Source organism: Dreissena polymorpha, chromosome 14, assembly GCF_020536995.1.
Source record: "Dreissena polymorpha isolate Duluth1 chromosome 14, UMN_Dpol_1.0, whole genome shotgun sequence".
Classification (NCBI taxonomy): domain Eukaryota; kingdom Metazoa; phylum Mollusca; class Bivalvia; order Myida; family Dreissenidae; genus Dreissena; species Dreissena polymorpha.
Window position 1 is genome coordinate 3,140,868 of NC_068368.1, and position 23,078 is coordinate 3,163,945.

The 23,078-nt window shown below is 35.4% G+C and overlaps 2 protein-coding genes across 2 annotated transcripts in view; both read right to left on the reverse strand.

The window, feature by feature from the left end:
• The window catches only part of LOC127858756 (beta-1,3-galactosyl-O-glycosyl-glycoprotein beta-1,6-N-acetylglucosaminyltransferase-like), a 311,044-nt gene that overhangs the window by 253,020 nt on the left and 34,946 nt on the right, over positions 1-23,078 (reverse strand). The window lies entirely within an intron of this gene.
• LOC127858760 (chymotrypsinogen A-like) lies at positions 16,336-18,780 on the reverse strand. The gene is made up of 6 exons (XM_052396037.1): positions 18,673-18,780; positions 18,197-18,374; positions 17,876-17,960; positions 17,222-17,393; positions 16,688-16,836; positions 16,336-16,561 (listed from the first exon to the last, which is right to left on the reverse strand). The coding sequence occupies exons 1-6, from the start codon at positions 18,719-18,721 to the stop codon at positions 16,403-16,405; spliced, it is 792 nt and encodes a 263-aa protein (XP_052251997.1). The 5' UTR covers positions 18,722-18,780; the 3' UTR covers positions 16,336-16,402.

Here is a 23,078-nt window from a genome sequence, read left to right on the forward strand (position 1 = left end):
AAATGTTGAAAATAACACCCTTTTTAAAAATACACATCACGCTTTAAACCAGGAGGAAAAACAACTGTGCGACGGATTGCTTAATGAATATGAATGTGGATTAGCCCTAAAAGAAATGCAAAATAACAAAAGCCGAGGATCTGATGGCATCACAATCGAATTTTATAAAATATTCTGGAATGATATAAAAACACATCTAATTAATTCACTAAACTATTCATTTAACAACGAAAACTTAACTACGCTACAAAAACAAGGTATTATATCACTTATTCCAAAACCTGGAAAAAACTTAGAATCCTTATCAAACTGGCGCCCGATTAGTTTACTAAACAATGATTATAAAATTGCAACTAAAAGTATAGCAAACAGAATAAAAAAAATATTACCATCAATCATTTCAAAATCTCAATCTGGTTTCATAAAAGGACGTTACATTGGTGAAAACGTTCGTCTTATCCAAGAATGCATAAACTATTTCAACAATTCAAATAATCCTGGTCTAATATTCTTTGCAGACTTTGAAAAGGCATTCGATTCGCTTGATCATTCATTTATGTTCTCTTGCTTAGAAAATATGAACTTTGGTGAAAGTCTCATTCAATGGGTCAAACTATTCTATACCGATATTAACAGTATAATCATTAACAATGGCTTCTTTTCAAACAGTTTTAACATCGAACGAGGGGTTCGACAAGGATGTCCACTCTCATCATCGCTATTTATTATTTGCATCGAGTATCTATCACATCACATCCAATCAAATAAAGACATAAAAGGCATATCACTAGAACCTGACGAAGATATCAAACAATCCCTATTTGCTGACGATGCCACTTATTTTTTAAACGACAATTACGATTCTTTCCATAACCTAATAGAGGCGCTAACCCTTTACGGAATGACATCGGGTCTTAAACTAAACAAAAGTAAATGTACTGTGCTACGAGTAGGTAAATTAAAACAAAGTAATGTTCAATATAAAAAAGAAATGAAATTTAATTGGACATCCGATGAAGCCACAACATTAGGAATTACTTTCACAAATAATGAAAAGGACACAGCTCTTAAAAATATACTACCTAAATTACAGAATTTTAAAAACTGCTTAAAATCATGGCATCATCGTAAACTTACACTAATCGGAAAAAACACAGTATTGAAAACGTTTGCACTTCCTAAATTAATATATGTATTAACAGTTCTCCCAAATCCACCAAATGATTTTATTAACGATATAAAATCAGCAATATTTAATTTCATATGGGACGGTAAGCCTGATAAAATAAAAAGAACTCAGTTAATTCAATCTGTAGAAAATGGAGGTATCCAATTAACGAACATTGACTCATTCTTAAATGCAATCAAATGCAGCTGGGTTAAAAGATACCTAGATAATACCAATACGAGTAAATGGAAATTATTATACCAGAAAATCCTAAAAAAATATGGTGACTCCTTACTCTTTGAATGTAACATCAGCAATACTATCTTACATGAAATTGCAAACGAAAACATATTTCTGTCTGATGTTCTATCAGCGTGGAGTGATGTCACTCATAACTTAGAAACCCAAACCAGCAGTAAAACAATTTTATGGAACAATAAAGACATAACTTCAAACGATAAGACGCTTTTCTATAAAGACTGGTTTGAACGAAGCATTAAATATGTCGACCAATTATTTGACTACAGAATTAAGGATTTCTACTCTTTTGATAATATATGCTACATATACGGAATACCTTCAAATAATTTTCTGAAGTACTACACACTAATCAAAAGCATACCCATACATATTAAATCTGAAATCAATACAAATAATACTCCATGTACTCAAACAACATTTGTAGAAAACATACTTGGAAGAAAAAACAATAAAATATTTTACACACTACAAATAAAAAAACCTACAGAAAACTCCAAAATCCTAAATAAATGGCAAGTCCTTTTTGGAGAAAAGGAACTTAATTGGAAACACATATTTACCATGCCATATAAAGCAACCATTGAAAGCACACTGAGAAATTTTCAATATAAATACATCCATAGAATTATAGCTACAAATAAATATATCTTTAAATGCAAATTATCTAACTCAAATCTGTGTGACTTCTGCAGTGAAAACATTGAAACTATAGAACATCTTTTTTGGGAGTGCAAACACATCCAGCCTATTTGGAATCAATTAATATCTTTTCTTGAACAACATCAACTAAACGTTAAACTTTCTTTCTTAAATGTAAGTTTCGGAATAAACTCATTGAAATCAATAGACTATAATAATATTGTGAATTTTATGGTTATATTGATGAAATATTTTATCTTAAACATGAAGTACAAAAAACAAGTACCAAATTTTAATTGTTTTGTCCATAGTCTTAAACTAAAAATCCAGATTGAGAAAGAAATAGCCCTCAGTAATGACACATTACAAATCTTTGAACAAAAATGGAATCGGATTAAATTCTCATAATGTTTTTGTCCACTTATATACATTTCATTCTAATGTTAGTTTATCTCTCTAAAATAGTTTTGTTTATTTTTTTATATATTTTTTTCAATCTGACAAGATCATTGTGAATATACAACAAAACACACAAGTCCAGTATGCTTTCTTCCGACTTTATACAATTCATCTTTTTTTCATAACTATTCCTCTGTTGTTCTTTTCTTTTCTCTCTAAAAAATATATATTAGCATATCTTCTATAACATGTCTGAACTTTATTGCTTTGTACAATCACTATGCTGTATGATCATATACATGTTTACATTGTATGTATGATATTGAATAAAAAAAACAAAACAAAAAACATTTTAACATATACTGTGCGTCCGAAATAATATTTAAGTTGTTACTCAAGGTTTCAATGTGTGCATTTACAACAGAGGTAAAACGTTTCGATTGTCTTCTTTACTTTTTACAAGCTTGTAAAGCTTTATCGTCTGTTGACGAGTATCATCTGTTTTTCTTGTTCTGTCATAGTTTGTTATTTCAAACAAATATATACAGTAGACTCTGTGTAAACCGGACGGTCTGGGGACCGACCTGATCATCCGGTTTTCAGAGAGTTCCGGTTTACTAAGAGTAGACATATTGCCGAAATATGAACAAACCATATACATGTAGATGTACCATGTGATAACTGTACTCATGTAATGTTCATGTTTAAAGTATTCTTCAAAAATGTGTTTTATTCGATTAAAAGCAATAAACATTCCATACCGACTTGTTTTGAGTAATCCCAAAGTGAGCGTGGTGCTTTATACATGTACGTACATGTACATGCGTACGTGACATTTGTCATATAGGCGAGTGAGTCTTGTTCGAGTTAAATAGCTCTGAATTAATTATGTTTTATTTGTTATAAATAAGAAGCGCCAAACGTCATAGACAATTTTGACGAATTACGACACAAATACGATTGTTGTGGACACGCGATTTATTATTCAAGACATAACACATTTCACAAAACATACACGCACACACACGCAAAACAGTGTCATATTTTCAAGACATTCATAATCACAGCAAGTCTTGTCAAAACCTACACATGCGCGAAGTTCACGATTTCTTGAAAAAGTCCGAGATCACTCTTTGCTTCAATGCACATTTCTGAAGAAGTTTACAAGAAAGTGATCGTCGCAACGGCATGCATTAATTTTGTGATTACATTGTTTATCATAAGCTTAACTAGAAATGGCGCGGCAGAGGCCGACGCGTATCCCCACGCCGAATGTTTGACCTAGGTGTGCCCCAGGGTTGGTAATGGGGCCATGCATAGCTGAGATTGACCGTATTGTCATAAGAGAAGTTCATCATCAATTAGAAGTGAATTGGTGTAGAAATGAATAAGTTATAGTAAAAGGCAATTTTGGTTGGGTGTGACATATGTGGGCAGGGCGCCCCAGGGTTGGTAATTGTGCCATGCATAGTTGAGATTGACCGTATTGTCATAAGAGAAGTTCAGTATCAATTTGAAGTGAATCGGTGTAGAAATGAAGACATTATAGTAAAAGGCAATTTTGGGCGGGTGTGGTCTATGTGGGCGGGGCCCCAGGGTTGGTAATGGGGCCATGCATAGTTGAGATTGACCGTATTGTCATACGAGAGGTTCAGTATCAATTTGAAGTGAATCGGTGTAGAAATGAAGAAATTGTAGTAAAAGGCAATTTTGGGTGGGTGTGGTCTATGTGGGCGGGGCGCCCCAGGGTTGGTAATGGGGCCATGCATAGTTGAGATTGACTGTATTGTCATAAGAGAAGTTCAATATCAATTTGAAGTGAATTGGTCTAGAAATGAAGAAATTATAGTAAAGGCAATTTTGGGTGGGTGTGGTCTATGTGGGCGGGGCCCCAGGGTTGGTTATGAGGCCATGCATAGTTGAGATTGACCCTAATGTCATAAGAGAAGTTCAGTATCAATTTGAAGTGAATCCGTGTAGAAATTAAAAAATTATAGTAAATGGAATTTTTTGGTGGGTGTGGCCTATGTGGGCGGGCGCCCCAGGGTTGGGATTGGGGCCATGCATTGTTGAGATTGACCCTAATGTCATAACAAAAGTTCAGTATCAATTTGAAGTGAATCGGTGTAGAAATGAAAAAAATATAGTAAATGGAAATTTTTGGTGGGTGTGGCCTATGTGGGCGGGGCGATCCAGGGTTGGGAATGGGGCCATGCATGGTTGAGATTGACCGTATTGTCATAAGAGAGGTCCAGTATCAATTTGAAGTGAATCGGTGTAGAAATAAAGAAGTAAATGTAAAATAACCTAAAAAAATGAGTGATAATTTCTGACGCGGCCCCACCCCAACCGCTATAACTTTTGACGCAAGGGTCAGATCAAAATTCCAAATAGTGCAGGGTCGCACATATGCTCATAGCTACCATGTGTGTAAGTTTCAAGGTTCTAGTGCTTTTAGTGTAGGAGGAGATAGTGGCCAGGACGGACGGACAGACAGACGGACGGACGGCGGAGATAACCACAATATCCCCACCTTTTTTTCAAAAAGCGTGGGGATAATAACACGATCGCGTCAATCACTTGTTGGTGTTACCGCAAGACTATAATAGTCATGCACAGTTTGTTTTACATTATTTAATCGGACTTGAATAGCGCGGTAACGACTTGACACCTTTATGGTACGTTTAATCCGATTATCGATAATTGCGCGAGCGGAATGTGTGAAACCGCACGCGCCGTGCTGACTAGGTATTGTAATTTACACGCCTCGGGCGTCTTGAGAATTTGGACCGTCCGGTGTACTCAATGTATTCAACGTTGAGAATGACGAAATTCAAGGAGATATCCGTTCAGTTTCCGGTTTTGGCAGAGTTCGGTTTATTCAACATTTTTAAACAAAGAAATGGAAGGGGAAAATACGGGACTGTCCCGACCGTTCGGAATCGGGAGATTTCTGGTATTCGGAGAGTCCGGTATTGGCAGAGTCTACTGTAATACAATTTGTAACTCATTTTTATCGAGAAAAGTAATATTTTCACACTTAAAAGTATATAACATACAGAAAACTTTACATGAAGATGATTTTGTCGAACAAATCAATTAAAGAAAACATGTATGTAGCCCCAATATAGTTGCTTTACTTCGCTGTATGTGATTTTATTTCTATTGAAAATGCTTATTTCATAGGTTTCTTTTTCATCACTTATTGCAGTACATAAGTGTGTATTTTTCATTTTTTTAATGAAAATGTATATGTATGATTTGAAGTCCTTAAACTGTGTTGGAAAAAAATCATTATATCTGGAAATGGCCACCGAAAAAATGTAGTCATACGTCTTCCCGCTCATACGTCGTAGGGTCTGGAAATGGTTCGAACATTGGCCATTTTGAGAATGTGCACTTGATAAGTCGGGTCAAAATAACAAGCGGGAAAATCAAAATCATCATTATTAAAATTACGACCCCATCAAAGCCATCATCTGATTCTATGACACAACTATCTTCTTAAACGTTTTTCTGTGATTTTTATTCATCCAGATAATAGTAGTAAAAACATGATTACCTTGCAAGTTGATAACTCCTTATAATTTAACAAAACACTGATGCCATTATTGACGATACATGTTTTAAAGAAATTTAGTAAACACAAACATACGCCATTGTTCGAAGCTGTACATGAAGTTGGTAAATCGGAACTTCTCGTCCTTTCTCGAAAAAGCCGAGATGATTGTATCAAATGTGTTCTTGGTTAGGCCAAGTAAGTACTATTATGCATCGGGACTCAGCACGCGTAAATCATATGTTCAATAAACTGTTTAACTCCACCTTCGTTTTTGTAAATGTCGATAAGCGGAGCTATTTGATTATCATCTAATGTGAAGAGTGCGTATGAGTAACAAGCACACGATTGGTTTAGCTATTTGATCGATTTGCAAAGGAAGCCATTTTGTTTGACGAGAACGATGTTGATTTACGGTTACACAACAGAAAATAGTTTCCCTTTGATCGTGTCAAACTGTCAATTTACCTCAGAAAGTGATACAATATGCTTACGTTACAACGTATTTACGAAAGTTGTGTTCACAATCAGATATTTTAGTAGCCATTAAGAAATATTAGGAACTATTGGCTTATTGTGTTTCTGGTCAAGCTAAGAATGAATCTTAAAATTATTTACATGATAGAAAGAGTATATAAATTAGTTCACTATATACTTTAAAATGAATGATTTTGGGGTAATTTATACAAATTGCAAAACGGAGAGGAGGTAGAACAATCAATAACGTGTTTTAAATCACTTTGTAAACATCAGAATCTTCATGCTCAAAAACCAAAGAGTCAGTCAGGGTCTTATTGTTTCCAACCCCCTTGACATTGCAGAGTGTTGAAGGTCTGCAAACTGCTCTTTCTACGTCAGGGGGTGATGAAGTAGCTGGGATGTTATACTAAACATTTGAGAAACAGTACATGTACCAACAGACAACAGTAATACTGAACGTTTGCTATGCTCTAAAATATCCATTTTAAGCATCTTTTGACGATTTAAAAACCTGAAAATTATAAAGCGTTGCAGAGCGAAATGATTGAATAATTTGAAGAGTTATGTTGTTGTAGTTATATTTTGTGATACTACGAGGATTGCTTATATAAAGTATAAAATACATCACTCATTGAATGAGCACCGATGGCCGTGTAGTCTAAGCGTTAGACTTTTACTCCTGGGGTTAGTGGTTCGAGCCCGGTTTAGGGTAACTTTTTTATTTCTTTAATATTATTCTTGCCTTTTTACTGTAGCTTTTTAGATCCAATATTTACATTTATCAATATAAAGCATATAATAACAAACAATGCATACCAAAATCTGTAAAAATGCCCCTTCAAATAATTTGGAGAGTTCTGTTGCTATCGTTTTATATTGTGAAATTACGAGGATTGCTTCTATAATGTATAAAATACACCACTCACTGCATGAGCACGGATGGCCGAGTGGTTTAAGTGCTCGACTTTAACTGTAAGGGTCAGTGGTTCGATGCCAGTTGTGGCTACAGCAACGGTCAGTGGTTTGATGCCAGTTGTGGCTACAGCAAGGATCAGTGGTTCGATGCCAGTTGTGGTTACATTTTATCTGTCTTTAATTCCATTCTTGTTTTAATGGGTTTTTTTAGTTCCAATGTTTACGTTTCTCAAAATTAAAGCATTTAATGACAAACTTTAAAACATGCAAAAAACTGTGTGAAAAGGTCCCTTTAACGCAAAAGAGTATATATATGTCTGTTCAAAGCCATGCACCTTACTTTCGGATCATTTTGAGTTGAATACCTTGTCAAATATATATATTTGATAGTTGACTTTTCGTTATAATTTGATTATTTTTCATTTAAAATGATGTTTTTACTAATGAATATCACAGCCACGCGCTAACCACCTATGATTAAACTATCGATTTGCAATTTCGCTCTCTTTATCAGCGCCTACAAATCCCATCTGTTTTCATCGTGATTCGTGGTATGTTCAAATACTCTTATCAGTCAGATGGTGTCGTCTGTGTCACGCAATTCTTTTCAGGTGTTGTTGTTTTTTAATTCTGCGCTTACAGCTTGTGTATACCCGTTGAAAGTAGTTTTATTCAATGTCAAAAACCTAACGTTAGCATACGAAGGGGTGAAACGGCTCACAAACATTGCAATCAATTGGTCGGAGTTATGTCCCTTAAATTAACAATCACGCTCAAAAATATCGAATATTTCGTTAAATAAAGCTAACCCATACAAAATCAATGTTCCTTTTAGCAAAATGCAAAATTTCAACGTTAGATGTTGTCTGGTAGAATTGATTTAACGAGATACAAAATGCTCGTTTTTATTTTTTTGTGGCCACAAATAATTCCATTTATATCTCCCGTGAAATATCCGAACATTTACGGGCGAACACGAGATTGGATACGGTAAGCGTCGGAAGCATGACGTAGCTCTCATGAATAATCATTCTGTGAAATCAAAATGAATTCTGGGTAACTGGAACTTAGCGAATGCGAAAATGGCTTGTGTAAATTATGCAAATGAACGCAACCCGAATGAATCCGATCCTGACTCGAAAGCGAAAGTAGATTACATCGTGGAACGATATTTAGATTTTTAGATGCTTAAAACTTGCCGAATGCTTGTAATATAACGTTTTTACATCAATGTTACTCGTTTTTAGGGTCTTCCTATTGTAATTAACAATCGTATGGTACTACTTGTTGTTGAATGTTTTTATATAGCATATGTCATAACACAATACTAGCAAAACCATCACTTGGGGTAAACACATATCAAGTATAAAATCTTCAGGAGTAAAGACACACCTTCGCGTTGGACCAATAACATCACTCGTGTGTTTTAAATTTCGGCCAGTTGACGTGTATGTAAATTAAGGTTTCAAACGGCGTTGGACAGTAAGTTTTGATGCATTATATAACTAAGAACTTTAAGAATCTTTTTTTCATACGTTTTATTGAATCATGGTAATGAGGTCCGTGGACTTAGCAGGGAAAATGCCCTTTATACTCCATGAATAGTTCAGTCTTGGATCGGGTCTGATCGATGACGAGTAGGTTGTGTATGGTGTTATTTCTTAAAAATGAAGGAGATATAAGCTCAACATAATGTGATGTAGATAATGTCTCAAACAACGCACGACCATGGTTAATTCGAGTCATGATGAGCCACCCAGGTGAAGTCGACGACCTCATGAACAGCGCACGTCGACTCGCCGGAACCAACTTCAGCCTTCTGAGAAACTACCCCAAAGAAATAAGCGACGCCAGGAAGCAGCTATGGCCCAAATTCAAGGACGCTAGGTCCAAACACGGACCCCGGAACGTCCTGATGCTTTTCCCAGCAGCACTCCGAGTGAACGGGCGAATCGTCGAGGATTAATTCCCAGAGTGGTACCCTATTCTCAAGGGGTCAAGAGTATCAAATACCAATGAACGCATCCACAACTCCGTAGCGTCCAGTGTAGAAATGCTCCGACAGACAGTACACTACACCGCCCAACAGCTACCACGACCCGTTCAAAAAAGTCCTCCAACACATACCAACAAACCACCCAGTAAATTGGCAGACGAAACATCCAGACAACAGCCAGTGGACCTTACCATCAAAATGCCGAATCCCACGGCTTCGCCAAGATCAAGGTCAACACCAAACTCGCCTCGCGGAAAGGGACCTTCCAAACCCAAGACAACGCAGACATCATACCTGACTTTAACAGACAAAGATGGAAACATGTCTGATGAAGAGGCTACACAGTGCGACCTACCCAATTCCCCAACAGTAGACAAAATTATGTGCTAGGAGAACACGGGGACAGTGAATCCACATATGGCAAACGACAGTTTTGACAAAGCTTTATCATCAAATGTCACTGACAATATATTTGTTAGCAAAAAACAATTTGTTAAACATAATGAATATTCTTACAATGCTTGTGAAACCATTTGTGACTATGTATTTGATAACCCTAATAATAACATAGAATATGATCAACATAAAACAACGTTTAAATGTAACTCTGTAAGAAATTCCATCTTTAACTCCATTTTTGGTAATGTCATTCAGTCTCCAATTATTTCCAATGACAATTCAACCCTCGCACAGTGCACTCCCGCAGCCGATACGTACATAAACGTAGAGTCCTTCCCAAATAACACTCACAGTCTCAGTCTTGTATCCAGTAACGTACACTTTTTACCAGATACGCCTTACCCCTCAATCACCACATATATCTGCGATGCATGCCTAAGCTATCCATCGTCTTCCAAAACACGCCATTGCCGCCACACACAAGCGCTACAGCGCACACTAGACTCACAAACCAATCGGATGCATAAAGAATCCAACACTCCCAATGTTGTGAGCGACAATACAATTTTAAATCCAAAGGATTGCCAGGCAAACGTATTCATTGGCGCTACCTTGCCCAGAACAGATGGCGTTGATGTACACTGTGCACTCCCCAATTCCCGCTCCCCGGACACTCCCCGTAACGCCTCTCCGTGCAAAACGTTCGTTCCTGAAAATATAAGCAATAACCCAATAAGTACAACATTAAAATCAGATCCTCCAGAAACTATAAAAATGGGAACGTTAAATGTATGTGGACTAAAGAAAAGGTGTTTTTACCCAGACTTTGTTGAATATATTAACCAGTTTGACATATTTTGCTGCACAGAATGCAAAATAGACGAGCATGATGTAATTAAAATTGATGGATTTGAGTTTATAGCCCAACCACGAAAAATGAAATTTCATAGAAAGTCAGGTGGTCTGGGTATTCTTATCAAAGAACAATTATTCAAATTTGTAGAAATTATCAATACTGACTCCGATTATATCCTTTGGGTAAAACTAAAAAAAGGTTGCATTACAATCGAACACGACGTCTTACTTGGGATAGTGTACATCCCACTAGAATCATCAAGATTCTTTAACCAAGATGAGCTTAATAATTTCGAAATAGAGGTCACTGATATGAGCAACAAATATAGTCACGTTATAATAACAGGCGACACTAACGGTCATACAGCCCTAATTATCCGACTTCATAGAATTCGATGATTTCTTGTCCGAATACTTTTGTTTCGACAACGACATGATACATAATTTTAACCATGAGTATAATTTACACAATCATAATATGAATATAACGAGGAGCTCGTGCGATCCTAAAATAAACGCAATAGGCAAAGCCATAATAAATATTTGTAGGAACAACAATCTACTCATCTTAAATGGAAGATTTAGTAAAGATAAGAATATAGGTCGTTCAACATTCAAAGAGAATTCTGTTATTGACTACACCCTTTGCTCAGTACATACCCTAAAATACTTACACAGCTTTGAAATCGTAGAACTTGACCCAGTGTTCTCTGATGGCTACTCTGTGTTGTCCTTGAACTTCAAACCTGCAAAAGTAATCGAGATTATGAAAAATCAAAACCCCAAACAACACAAAAATCGGCTATGGAAATCAGATAAACAAGCCGAATTTGTCTCGAATTTAGAAAATCATGATTTAACACCAATTTACTCGTTACTTAATACTACAATTTGAGCGGCTCATACTACTACTACCACTTCTTGCACTACTACTACTACTTCTTCTAATATTACTTCTGCTACTTCTTTTACTTCATCTAACATTACGTTCCTTAACACGACAGCCACCAACAACATTATCAATATGGCCCTTACACAAATAGCACAACTATTCCATACGACAGCCGTGCAAACATTTCAACCAAAACGTATTCAACATAAAAACAAACGGCACACAACACATTCAATCAAATCTAAACCCTGGTACGGGCCTCAATGTAATAACAAGAGATTAACCTACAAACGAATGCGTAAACTCTACAATCAAAACAAAACATCAGACAATAAAAACGCACTGAACCATGCAAGTAAAGTATACAAACGGATCGTGCATTTCCATCACAAAAAACATATACATCGTACTCAAACCCAATTACGAACCATGAAAAACAAACAACCGAAGCATTATTGGAATTACCTAAAATCACTGGAAAGTCATAAAGATGAAATTGAACCAAGCATCGAACAATTGTATACATATTTCAAAGACTTAAACACAACACCACATGAAAGCACAAGTGACCATGACCTCAATAGCGTTGAACCAAATATAATCGACAACAACACAGAAACTACCCTTAACTCTCCCATCACCCGTGATGAAATTGATAAAATGATCAACAAATGTAAAAATGGCAAAACCTGTAGCCAGGCCGACAATATTTGCAATGAATATATTAAAGCCACGAAAACTCTGATGTTGCCAATCTATACAATACTTTTCAACATGATATTTGACAGTGGAACTATACCAGACACCTGGTCAAAAGGTTACATCTTTCCAATATACAAAGGAAAAGGCCCACGGGATAGCCCCGAAAACTATAGGCCCATAACGATTTTATCCTGCCTAGGCAAACTATTTACATCTGTCTTAAATGAAAGATTGACAAGGTACAGCAATGAAAATTACATAATCAATCAAAATCAAGCTGGCTTTCGTAAAAACTTCTCAACAACAGACAACATATTCTGCCTAAATGTTCTTATAAACAACATGAAAAAATTAAAGAGTAAACTATTTATGGGCTTTGTAGACTTTACTAAATGCTTTGACCTAATCCCTAGAGCAGAACTATTCCATAAATTAATTAACAACAATCTCCAAGGAAAATTTATTCGAATTATAAAAAACATGTACGACAACATTAAATCATGTGTCCAAACAAAATATGACAATTCAGCTTTCTTTGCCTGCGACCAGGGTGTCCGACAAGGGGACAACCTTTCTCCTCTTTTATTCTCCTACTACCTAAATGACTTACTCGAATACCTTAAAAATAGCAACAACAAAGGGATCCAAATTCAATACCATGATGGAGAAACAATGCATTTTCTTGCACTAATAGCCATACTGTTCGCCGATGACACGATTCTCCTAGCAGATTCCCCCAAATCTTTCCAAAAATGCCTAAACGATTTCGAAAAATATTGTAAACAATGGAAATTAACAGTAAATATAGATAAAACGAAAGTCATAATATTTGGCACCAATAAAAGAACTTGGCATAAATACTCATTCAAAATAAACAATAAACTTATTGAAATAGTAGACAATTATAAATATCTAGGAACATACTTTAGTCACAGTGGAAGTTTTTTTAAAGCAAGAACACATATTGAAGAACAAGCCAACAAAGCACTGCATCTACTATACAAAAGAATAAACAATCTCGATCTTCCACTCGACTTGCAAATATCCTTATTCGATAGCACAATCCTACCAATTCTTACATATTCCACTGAAATAATTGGATACGAAAACACAAACAATCTGGAGAAAATACATATTTCTTTTCTCAAGAAAATAACAAATTCCAGAAAATCAACACCCAATTCATTCCTCTACGCAGAACTGGGCAGATACCCACTTCAAATACAAATCAAAACAAACATGATAAAATATTGGTCAAAGATAATAAATGGCGACCACACAAAATACACATACATCCTATATAAGTATATGCTAAATAGTCCTCAAACTTACAAGTGGCTCGACTACATTAAACAGATATTCAACGAAACAGGAAATACATACATTTTCGAGGCCCAAAATCACATCAACACAAATAACGGCCACCAGACAATTAAACATACCCTAATGGATCAATTTTTACAAGAATGGGAAGCAAAACTGAACACGTCAAACAAAGGCAAACACTTTCTCCTGTTCAAAAACAATATTAAACTCGAAAAGTACATAACATCACTTCCAAGTAACCTTTCAACAAGCCTCATTAAATTCCAAACTGCTAACCACAAACTGCCTGTTGAAGTACAAAGATGGTCTAACATTCCTCATAACTTAAGATACTGCCCCTTTTGCCTCCAGCTAGGATTAAGAGAACTAGGAGACGAATTCCACTACGTCCTTGTGTGCCCACACTTTACAGAACAAAGGCATCAATTAATCCCGAGATATTACTCCACACGCCCAAATATCATCAAATGCATTGCATTAATGCAGTGCAACAACATTAACATGGCTAAACGCACAAGCTTGTTTACTCGTAAAATTATGGATGCGTTCACAAACACACAATAATTAACTAATTAATCCATGAGACTAAATCAAAATAAATAAACAAACATACCTGCAATTTAGGGAAAATCCAAATTAGTAATCCCGCATGTGAATTTTTGCAGAGCACGTGCAAAACTTTCCAATTTCATTCATAAACGCACTGCTTACACACACCCAACTCTGATCTACACGCGATCTCGATTTCGGCATGTAGGTCAGGTCAATTGGGTACATCGATTGTTCTAAAAATAATTACATCACAGGCTGCATGCCACTGATTCCATACTCAAGCAAACGCATTCGATCAAAATCCACCTCTTCGATTCTATGAGGTTAAATTATCCAATGAACATACTTGTTATACGCAATTTAACTTCTAGTATTGTTGTGCGATTTAATTTCTTATCCAAATGTACATTATTGTAGTGTTTGATTCGTTGCATGTTCTTTCAAATGAGTTGTTTTTTGTATTTATATGTATATGTTTATCTCTTATAACCAGCTAGCTTCGAATATTGCATCAAAGTTATGTCTTTGTGCGTTGTACTAAATGCTTTAACTTGCTGATACTTTTGCCTATTTACCATCATTGGCGTTGGGACGCTTCTTACAATTCATTAGATCTTTTTACTACACTCATTTTAATACCAATATCTTCCATTACTATTTTCGGACTTAAATTTTTTTTCTTTATTTGACTTTACTAATATCATAAAGGTTAAATATTCTAATAAAATTACCGCGGAAAACGTCTATAAATGTAAAAAATAATCTGTTTAAATTTGTATCACTGAAACAATATTAATGCAATTCATACAATTACATATATTAAAAAGACCAAAAATATTACGCACAACTGTCCCCGGTACGACATTTTTACAAAGTTAAAGTTTGGTAATAGTATACAATTCCAAGTATGCCTCTGTTATTGAAAACATGCTTTCAACTATGTTTATCGAATATCATGTGATAGAACACAGTCTCACGACCAATAGCGATGTTTATGCTTATGCCATGTCTGTTATTATCATGTAACGTGACAGAAATAAAGATAGTGTGTGTGTGTGTGTTAGATTCATTAAGATAAATACAATAAAGTTGTGATCGTGATTAATGTTAATTTCCAAATATTTCAGTAAGGTACTATAAGGACAAATTATTGATTGAAAAATTGATACGGCCTCTAACTAAAATACAGAATAATCCATGAACGGAAAGTACTTTTTTTCGAAGTGATCTTTTATTGCAAACCACTGACATAAATATGTTAGAATGTTGTTTCTTAGTTTACAAAAGACACACTATATCAAAACCTTTACAATCCGGACTGATGTTTTGTTCGTTTTACTAAACATCATTCCAACTGTTTCAGAGGTATCATTTTTATATTAAAACAACTTAAAAATAATTATTGATTTTTTTTAACATATTATTAAATTTCCATATTAAATTGATACGCTACAAACTAAACTTCACTTGGAAATTAATCAGAAACATCTAAACTTTCTTAAGTATTCCAATAAACGATACTAAGTTTGTGAAGCGGTTATTTTTACATTCAACTTAAATATATTTAACGATTAAGATGATCAGTAAAATTCCAAAGCTATATGTTTGACATTTTAAATCGAATGGAATTAGACTCGTTCGGTTGAGCGCTTATTGTTTAAATGGATCTGTCATTATAATGCACAATCATAACCTTAAACACAAACTACTTTACCTCTGTTTATTTCAAAATGAATTCGGTCCATGCTCTGTGAATAAAGTGTCGTCCCAGATTAGCCTGTGCATTTTCCGCTGAGAAGAGACTTTCTTTAAACGAAATGTATTATAAAAGCGGAAAGTGTCGACCCTGATTGGCATGTGCGGACTTCATTAAACCCCCTTTTCCCAGAGCACTGCCAATTTCCAATACAACGAAGTGGTGACTCTTTCGTCGTAGTAATACTCCTTCAATATAAGATCGGTATAAATTATCTGAATTCTTTAATAATTACCAATATTACGAAAACATTGTTTTATATATAGAATAAGTAGCATAGTTTTGTTTTGTTTATTTATTTTATTTTTATTTTTTTTAAGTAACTTGGTCTTTAAAAACATTTTTACCGCCGAACCAGAATAACTTTACAATATTCTCTAGTATGTTTACCGTTATTTTTTGCCACGTCTTATAATGTTAGAACAAAAACACAACGTTATATGGATGCATTTGTTTTATTGATAGCTTTGCAAAGTTTCAAACAAAGCCATTCGCCGGTCGATTTAAATGCCCATGGTCGTGTCGAGCCACGACCTGTACGTGGACACTCTGGCGTACACGCTTGGGTACGTGGTGCCACACCCAGACACGCCCCAGGAGGTCACACCCGCAAGCACGGGGGTTGTGCCACGGAAACACACCATCGGGCCACCACTGTCACCCTGCAATCAATATAAGAAAAAACTAGAACATAATTTTAAACCAAAAACACAATATCGTAATGATAAATGACAAGTACTCATACAAACATAAGTACTTGTGTGTTGACAATGGTTAAACAAATTTACCTGACAGGTGCCAGTGTTCCTGTTATTGATACAGATGTGAACACTGCCAGCGTAATTGGTGCCCCAGGATGACGTGCACTCGCTGTTCGTCATGATGACACCGTTTGTCTCCTGTAGCTGATCAGGAATCTGTTTGTTCGGCTGAGTGCCTACAATAAAAAGTCGGTATGTTGGACTATGGTATAAAATCGGTGGGAAACAAAAATTGATTTAGAAAATATATGCTTGTTGACTTATTATATCATGTGATGTCAGACGAGGCCGACATTGCGTAGAAAATGGCGAGGCTTGTTTGCTTGTATTGATATAAGCGACATTCCACAACCACAAAAAGTAGTTATCACAGTGGGCGGGACTAAACATATCTCTAACGCGACTAATTTGCATGATAATTTCGGTTAGGTACGTAATACTGTTGGCAATTGACGGACTTTAGACGTGTTATTGGATGGGGGATGTAATCCTACTTTGAAATATTCAGTCAGCGTCTCCAACGTAAGTGTGCACTAGTGGCATAGTTAAATATGTTATTACCGGTGACTGTATGTCCCCATCCACTGATCTCACATGTTTGGCGATCAAAGTTCTCGCCCGTAGTTGCCAATTCGATGGCCTTGTTGGTTCCCGACAAGTCAGCGTCAGAGGTCAGCTCTAGAAGGGCAATATCGTGGGGATAGGCACCACTTCCCACGTTGTAGTTCGGGTGCTATAGTAGGTTATGGAATATTAATTGATCGCTGTCAAATCCAACAACTTAAATAAACAACAAAGATATGAGTCGCGCTCAGATACAACGGGGTTTAATTCATGTGCAAAGTATTGTCCTTGCTTAGCCCCTGTGGACTGCACAGGCTAAGAGGGGGCAACACATTCCGCCTTACCCGGAACGTCTCCTTTTTAATAAATAATATAATTATAACAGAAAGTGTCGTCCCTGAATAGCATGTGCGGACTGCAAAGGCTAATCTGGGACGATACTTTACGCACATGCAATATGCCCCGTTTAGTAAGAGCTCCTCTCTTATGAAAAGTTTATATCTTTATGACTTGTTTATTTAAGAATATATTTACAACAGTATACAATAATCCTGGCACTGTCAAAACTGTGTGCGATATTGATTAGTATGACGCGATGTAATACTTTATTTTATTGAACCTGTTTTTAATTATTTAAATAACATATCTTACCATGATAACACGTCTGACGGCGTATGATTTCCTGTTGGGGTCTGACAAGAATCCGTTGGTCAAGACTACTTGGAGAGTAGACGCACTGAAATAGTTTTTTAGAAACTATAAAACGTGTTATATCTTTCGGGTTTAACATTTTTCGGTTGAAAATGTTTTTGACGGTGTTGTAAAGTGTTCACTCAAAACATAGGCTTGGTTGTTTAATACTGTGGAAACATTACATTTTCTAGATGAAAAAAAGAGAAAGAAAACGATGCTCATTCTGCAGCTGCAGCAGTTAGTCAACTTATATATATGAGACAACCTTGTCTAACCAACCTGGAGCCTTCCACACAGTGTGCAGCGGTCACAACCCATTTGCTCCTGACGATGGACCCACCACAAGTGTGGTACCAGTAACCTCCACTGGAGGTTGTGTACCTTTGCAGCGAAATCTGGTGCGGATGGGACGCAATGGTCGTCGGACTTCCGTTGATGATCCGGGAAATCGTATCTCCTACATTCACACAAACCTTAATGATTTTATTTCCAGTTAATAGATAGTGAGTAATTAATTGATTTAACATCAGTGCGGTTAAGAAAATATCTCCAAAACTTTCATTATACTTGAAAATATGTTTTAACCTTAAAACTTAATAATAATTGTATACTAAATGATTAAATGCATGTGCATTGTTTGTCAATATATATTATATGTTCAGTACAATACAATAGACTTAGTAGAAGTATTTTACAGTCACTTCCTCTGTTCATATATTTTCATGTCCAATGATATGAAACACCAAATAACATACCATTTGCCGAAGCAATAAGGAAGACGAACGCAAGAAGATACCCAACCATGATGATGCTGTGGTTCAAAGCAAGTATTCTGCCAGAAGCACTGGTTAGGCTGGCGTTTCTCACCCCTTATATAGGACGGGAACATAGCGTAAGCCTTAATGTTAACATACCATGAGAATGCCGACATTTGGATGTTGTTAACTTTTATTTTTGACACGAATACTGTCAAACTATAGTGGTTAATAACGCCCACTTCTCTCCTTATGGTACTCTTCATTTAATTATCGCTTCTCATAAATTAGCATTAAAGAGACTGAACATTTACGATATTTACAATGAGCAAATGGCAATTAAACTATGCACAACAAAATACTTGCAAGATACGCGCTTAACGCACATGGTTTTATAATAAATTAATAAAAAATAATGTTATGACTTATTCACATATTACTATAGTGTACAGATGATCTTTATACTGTATTTGTAGATATTAAATTATACAATATGTATTTTATCTTCTTGATATAGTTTTTCGTTTTCTATCAATAATATTTCCATTACTAGATAACCCATTAATGTATAGCGTCTAGAAAAATATGTCAATCAGCGTAGACCCAGATGAGACGCCGCATGATGCGGCGTCTCATCAGGGTCTTCGCTGTTTGCTTAAAGGAATTTCTGTAAGAAATATTCTAAATACATAAATAAATATACAAGACATCCCTAATTTTGGAAATAAATTGATCCAATTTAGAAGGGTGGGAGAGTCCACTAGGCATAAATAGGTTAACTTCATGCGTACGTTGCGGTATCAACACAGTGCGCGGAAGTGACGTTTCACGTTTCGTCCACCAGGGATCCTACGCAAAGTATGGTACCAAACGTTGGCGGATCTGAAGACACGCTTTAGTGATATCTCGAGCTGGAGGGAATCATGTTTGCTTCAGTTAGATTCTTCAAATTGAGATTGCTGGATAGAAAGTTGTTTAAATTATAAAAAAAACCTTATAACAATGGTTGATCATGATTTATTTCAGTCTGAACGTTTTAGCGGTAAGTTGTATGTGAGATGCGGTTTTTATGGATAAGAGGTGAAAGAAATTTCGAATGATATAACAAAATAATGATTTGCGGGTGTGAAACGTCGTTCCACGTGTGGCGGCTTTTTCGTTTGTCCGATACACAGGTGGTTAGCGTGTGGTTATGAAATTAATTTGTGGAAACATCAATTTGAATGATAAATAATAATATTATAACGAAAAGTAAACTCTTCTGAAGAAAAAATATTCACTATCAAATATATATATATTTGAAACCTTTGTTTAAATACATTTAAAATAACTGACATTTTAAACACACGAGCGATTTCATTGGTCCAATGCGAAGGTGTGTCTATACACCTGGAGATTTCATACGTGAATCCTGTCTGATCGCTGTTAAGTAGGTCAAGCGAATTGTGTATCTTTTTATTTCTTAAACTTTGACCCATCATGTGTAGAAATATAACAAGATATATACATTTCCAGCAAGGAAATTCATTTTTGCGTTGAATGAGAACGGGTGCATGAAAATCGCTGCAAAATTGATGAATGGCTGTACAAAGCGACGCATCCTGTTTTCCGGTGATTTCGATTTGAATACCTTGTTATATATACAAAATGTATATATTTGATAGTGAATGTTTTTCAGAAAATTTGATTTTTCGTTATAATATGATTATCATTCAAAATGATGTTTTCACTAATTAATATCAAAGCCACACGTTAACCACCTGTGGTCCGACAGGATAGAAGGGAACTTGTCTTTAATCAATTAAATTAAATAAGATGTTTGTGTTCAAGTTAATGACATTTTGCAATAAATGTTCAATTCACTCAGATTGGTTTTCTATACTTTCTTCGTCACTCCGTCCTAATCCCCTCGTGGTGAAAGTCACTATGCTAGTGGAACGGCGATTCATAACTAAATAATGATGATGTTGGCGTACAGCGTAATTAGGTATTTGTACAAGTTATTTGCTTCAATTTACATATGTTTTCGTAGGAGAGCAAGAATAACTATAATTGTCCTAAAACACATCAACATATTAATAGCTCAAAGTCAAATAATGTTCCTAACGTCAACATGAAAAAGAAACATTCTTGATAAGTTGTCCAAAAGGGTCATCGTAAAGAACAGAAACAATTATTCGGCATGCGCTTTGGCTTTAGTACAAGTTACTGAGCATTTATTGACCATATAAACAAGATTAATTCGTCTTGTCAAGCGTGGTTTCGAGCATCTGGAAATCATGGTTATTTAGTTATGTTTCTTAATCAGTTGGATGACCACTTTTATTGCCATCAAAGGAGCCATAAAGTGACGAGTATAACGATACAATTATCACTTAACCCATTCATGCCTAGCGTCCTGAAAAAAGGACATTGCAAACAGCGTAGACCCAGATGAGACGCCGCATGAGCTGTTTGCTTAAAGGAATTGTAGTAAGTTATATTCTAAATATAGAAATTAATATACTAGACACCCCTAATTTTGGAAATAAATTGATCCAATTTAGAAGGATGGGAGAGTCCACTGGGCATAAATGGGTAAAATAAAAATGCAAATCCAAATCTGATCAGCATGTATAGCTTGACAATATTTCACAGGTACTCCTAAACTCCATAAGTTAGAATAGAAAAGTTCCGCCTGAAATGTTACCTATTTGCCAACAGTCTCGTTCGTGAACGTTTTGCACAAGTTTCAAGCAAGTATATACATTATTAAATAAAAAAGACTTGACATAACTTTGATCATTACAAAACTAAAATAAAAGTTCAGATGAAGTAGTACCGGCCATTGACCAAATTACAACTTAAAAACATTTCAAATATTGTTTTTTTACAGTCCTAAACTCTTTCATGTACACAAAACATGTACTCTATTCGAGGATCCCCTTTTGTGTCGCTTCGTTCATACGACATGGGCAAAATTTAAACATGTCGGCATCGGCCTCAAGTGGTTCGTAATGAATTGTATTGATGCAGCTATGTTATATCTATCATTTTTGTTGCGATTCATTTGTTGGTTTAAGATTACAAAAATGAAATGTTGACATTAAAATCGTTTATACAAACTTTCATTGAGGCCATGACACAAGAGAGGTACGCTTCAATGCATTTTAAATTTATTAGAAAACATTCGTGCTAAGATTGCCTTAAAAGGAAATATTCACAGATTTTGGCATGAATTGAAGTTTGTCATTAAATGCTTTATATTGATAAATGTACACATTGGATCTAAAAAGCTCCAGTAGAAAAAAACAAGAATAAAATAAAAACAAGAAAAAGGTAGCACTCAACTGGGCTCGAACCACTGGCCCCTGGAGTAAAAGTCTAACGCTCAGACCAATCGGCAATCCGTGTCCATACAATGAGTGATGTATTTTATACTTTATATAAGCAACAACACAACTCTCAAAAGTATTCAATCGTTTCGCTTTGCAACGCCTTAAAATTTTCATGTTTTTAAATCGTCAAAAGATGCCTATAATGGATATTTAAGAGCATATTTAATGTTCAATATTACTGTTTCCTCAAACATATTATAACTACAACGAACATTTCTGAATCTGAAACATGTTTTTTTTTAAATTTTGTTTATTTACCAAAACATGAAAAGGTCCCTTTTAGCCCAATGAAAGGAAATAACAAGTCCTTCATTTCCACCCAACAGCCAAACCGGTCAAGGGGTTAATGATGATGTTGATGATGATGATTCACTTATTATTGGACGTGTATGCCTTCTGACGTTGAAAATAATATATCGCAATTTGAACAATATTTAAACATATTGTAATCGACATGATTAATGCAAGAGAGGTTTCGTTTCTGATTCTACAAAACGTACACAGTGTAATTCCCTTGCCGATTATTTTTAACAAACGATCTATTTTGATGAAGAGACACGCTTTAGGACAGTTTGTTTGAATAGTCAATATAGCATACATGTTCACTTCCATATGTGACCGTCTTCTAACAATCTCACGGTTTAAGTGGATATACGTGCTGCATATTTGTTATAAGAAGTAATCATAATATCGAGTGTTGTAATAAAGTTATTAAAATAACATGAATGCTACATTTTAGGCAGATGGCGGGATACATTTTGTAGTTTAGTTGTTCACATGAACTTGTAACGACGTTCGTAATAAAATTGGACCATCCTTAAACAAGAAATATCTTTTTAAAGATATATTTCGTTCATTTGAATAGTTTTTTACGATCGTCAATACAAATTAATAACATCAAACAGTTATGACTTATGACGGGAAAGTTGTTGTGTTTTTTTCAGAACAATATTTAGCCGCATGATATCTTTATATCTTATTGAGACCGAATTTATGTAAACGCACAACAAAGGCTAGTGATTGTGAACA

What these genes read in the sequence shown, in the direction of transcription:
- LOC127858760 (XM_052396037.1), bottom strand. Translation starts at nt 18,721, where the DNA reads ATGGTTGGGTATCTTCTTGCGTTCGTCTTCCTTATTGCTTCGGCAAAT. An exon ending in ATGGGGACATACAGTCACCG is followed by an intron (nt 16,837 to 17,221) that starts GTAATAACATAT and finishes TTTTTATTGTAG; the next exon opens with GCACTCAGCCGAACAAACAG. An exon ending in GGAACACTGGCACCTGTCAG is followed by an intron (nt 16,562 to 16,687) that starts GTAAATTTGTTT and finishes TATTGATTGCAG; the next exon opens with GGTGACAGTGGTGGCCCGAT.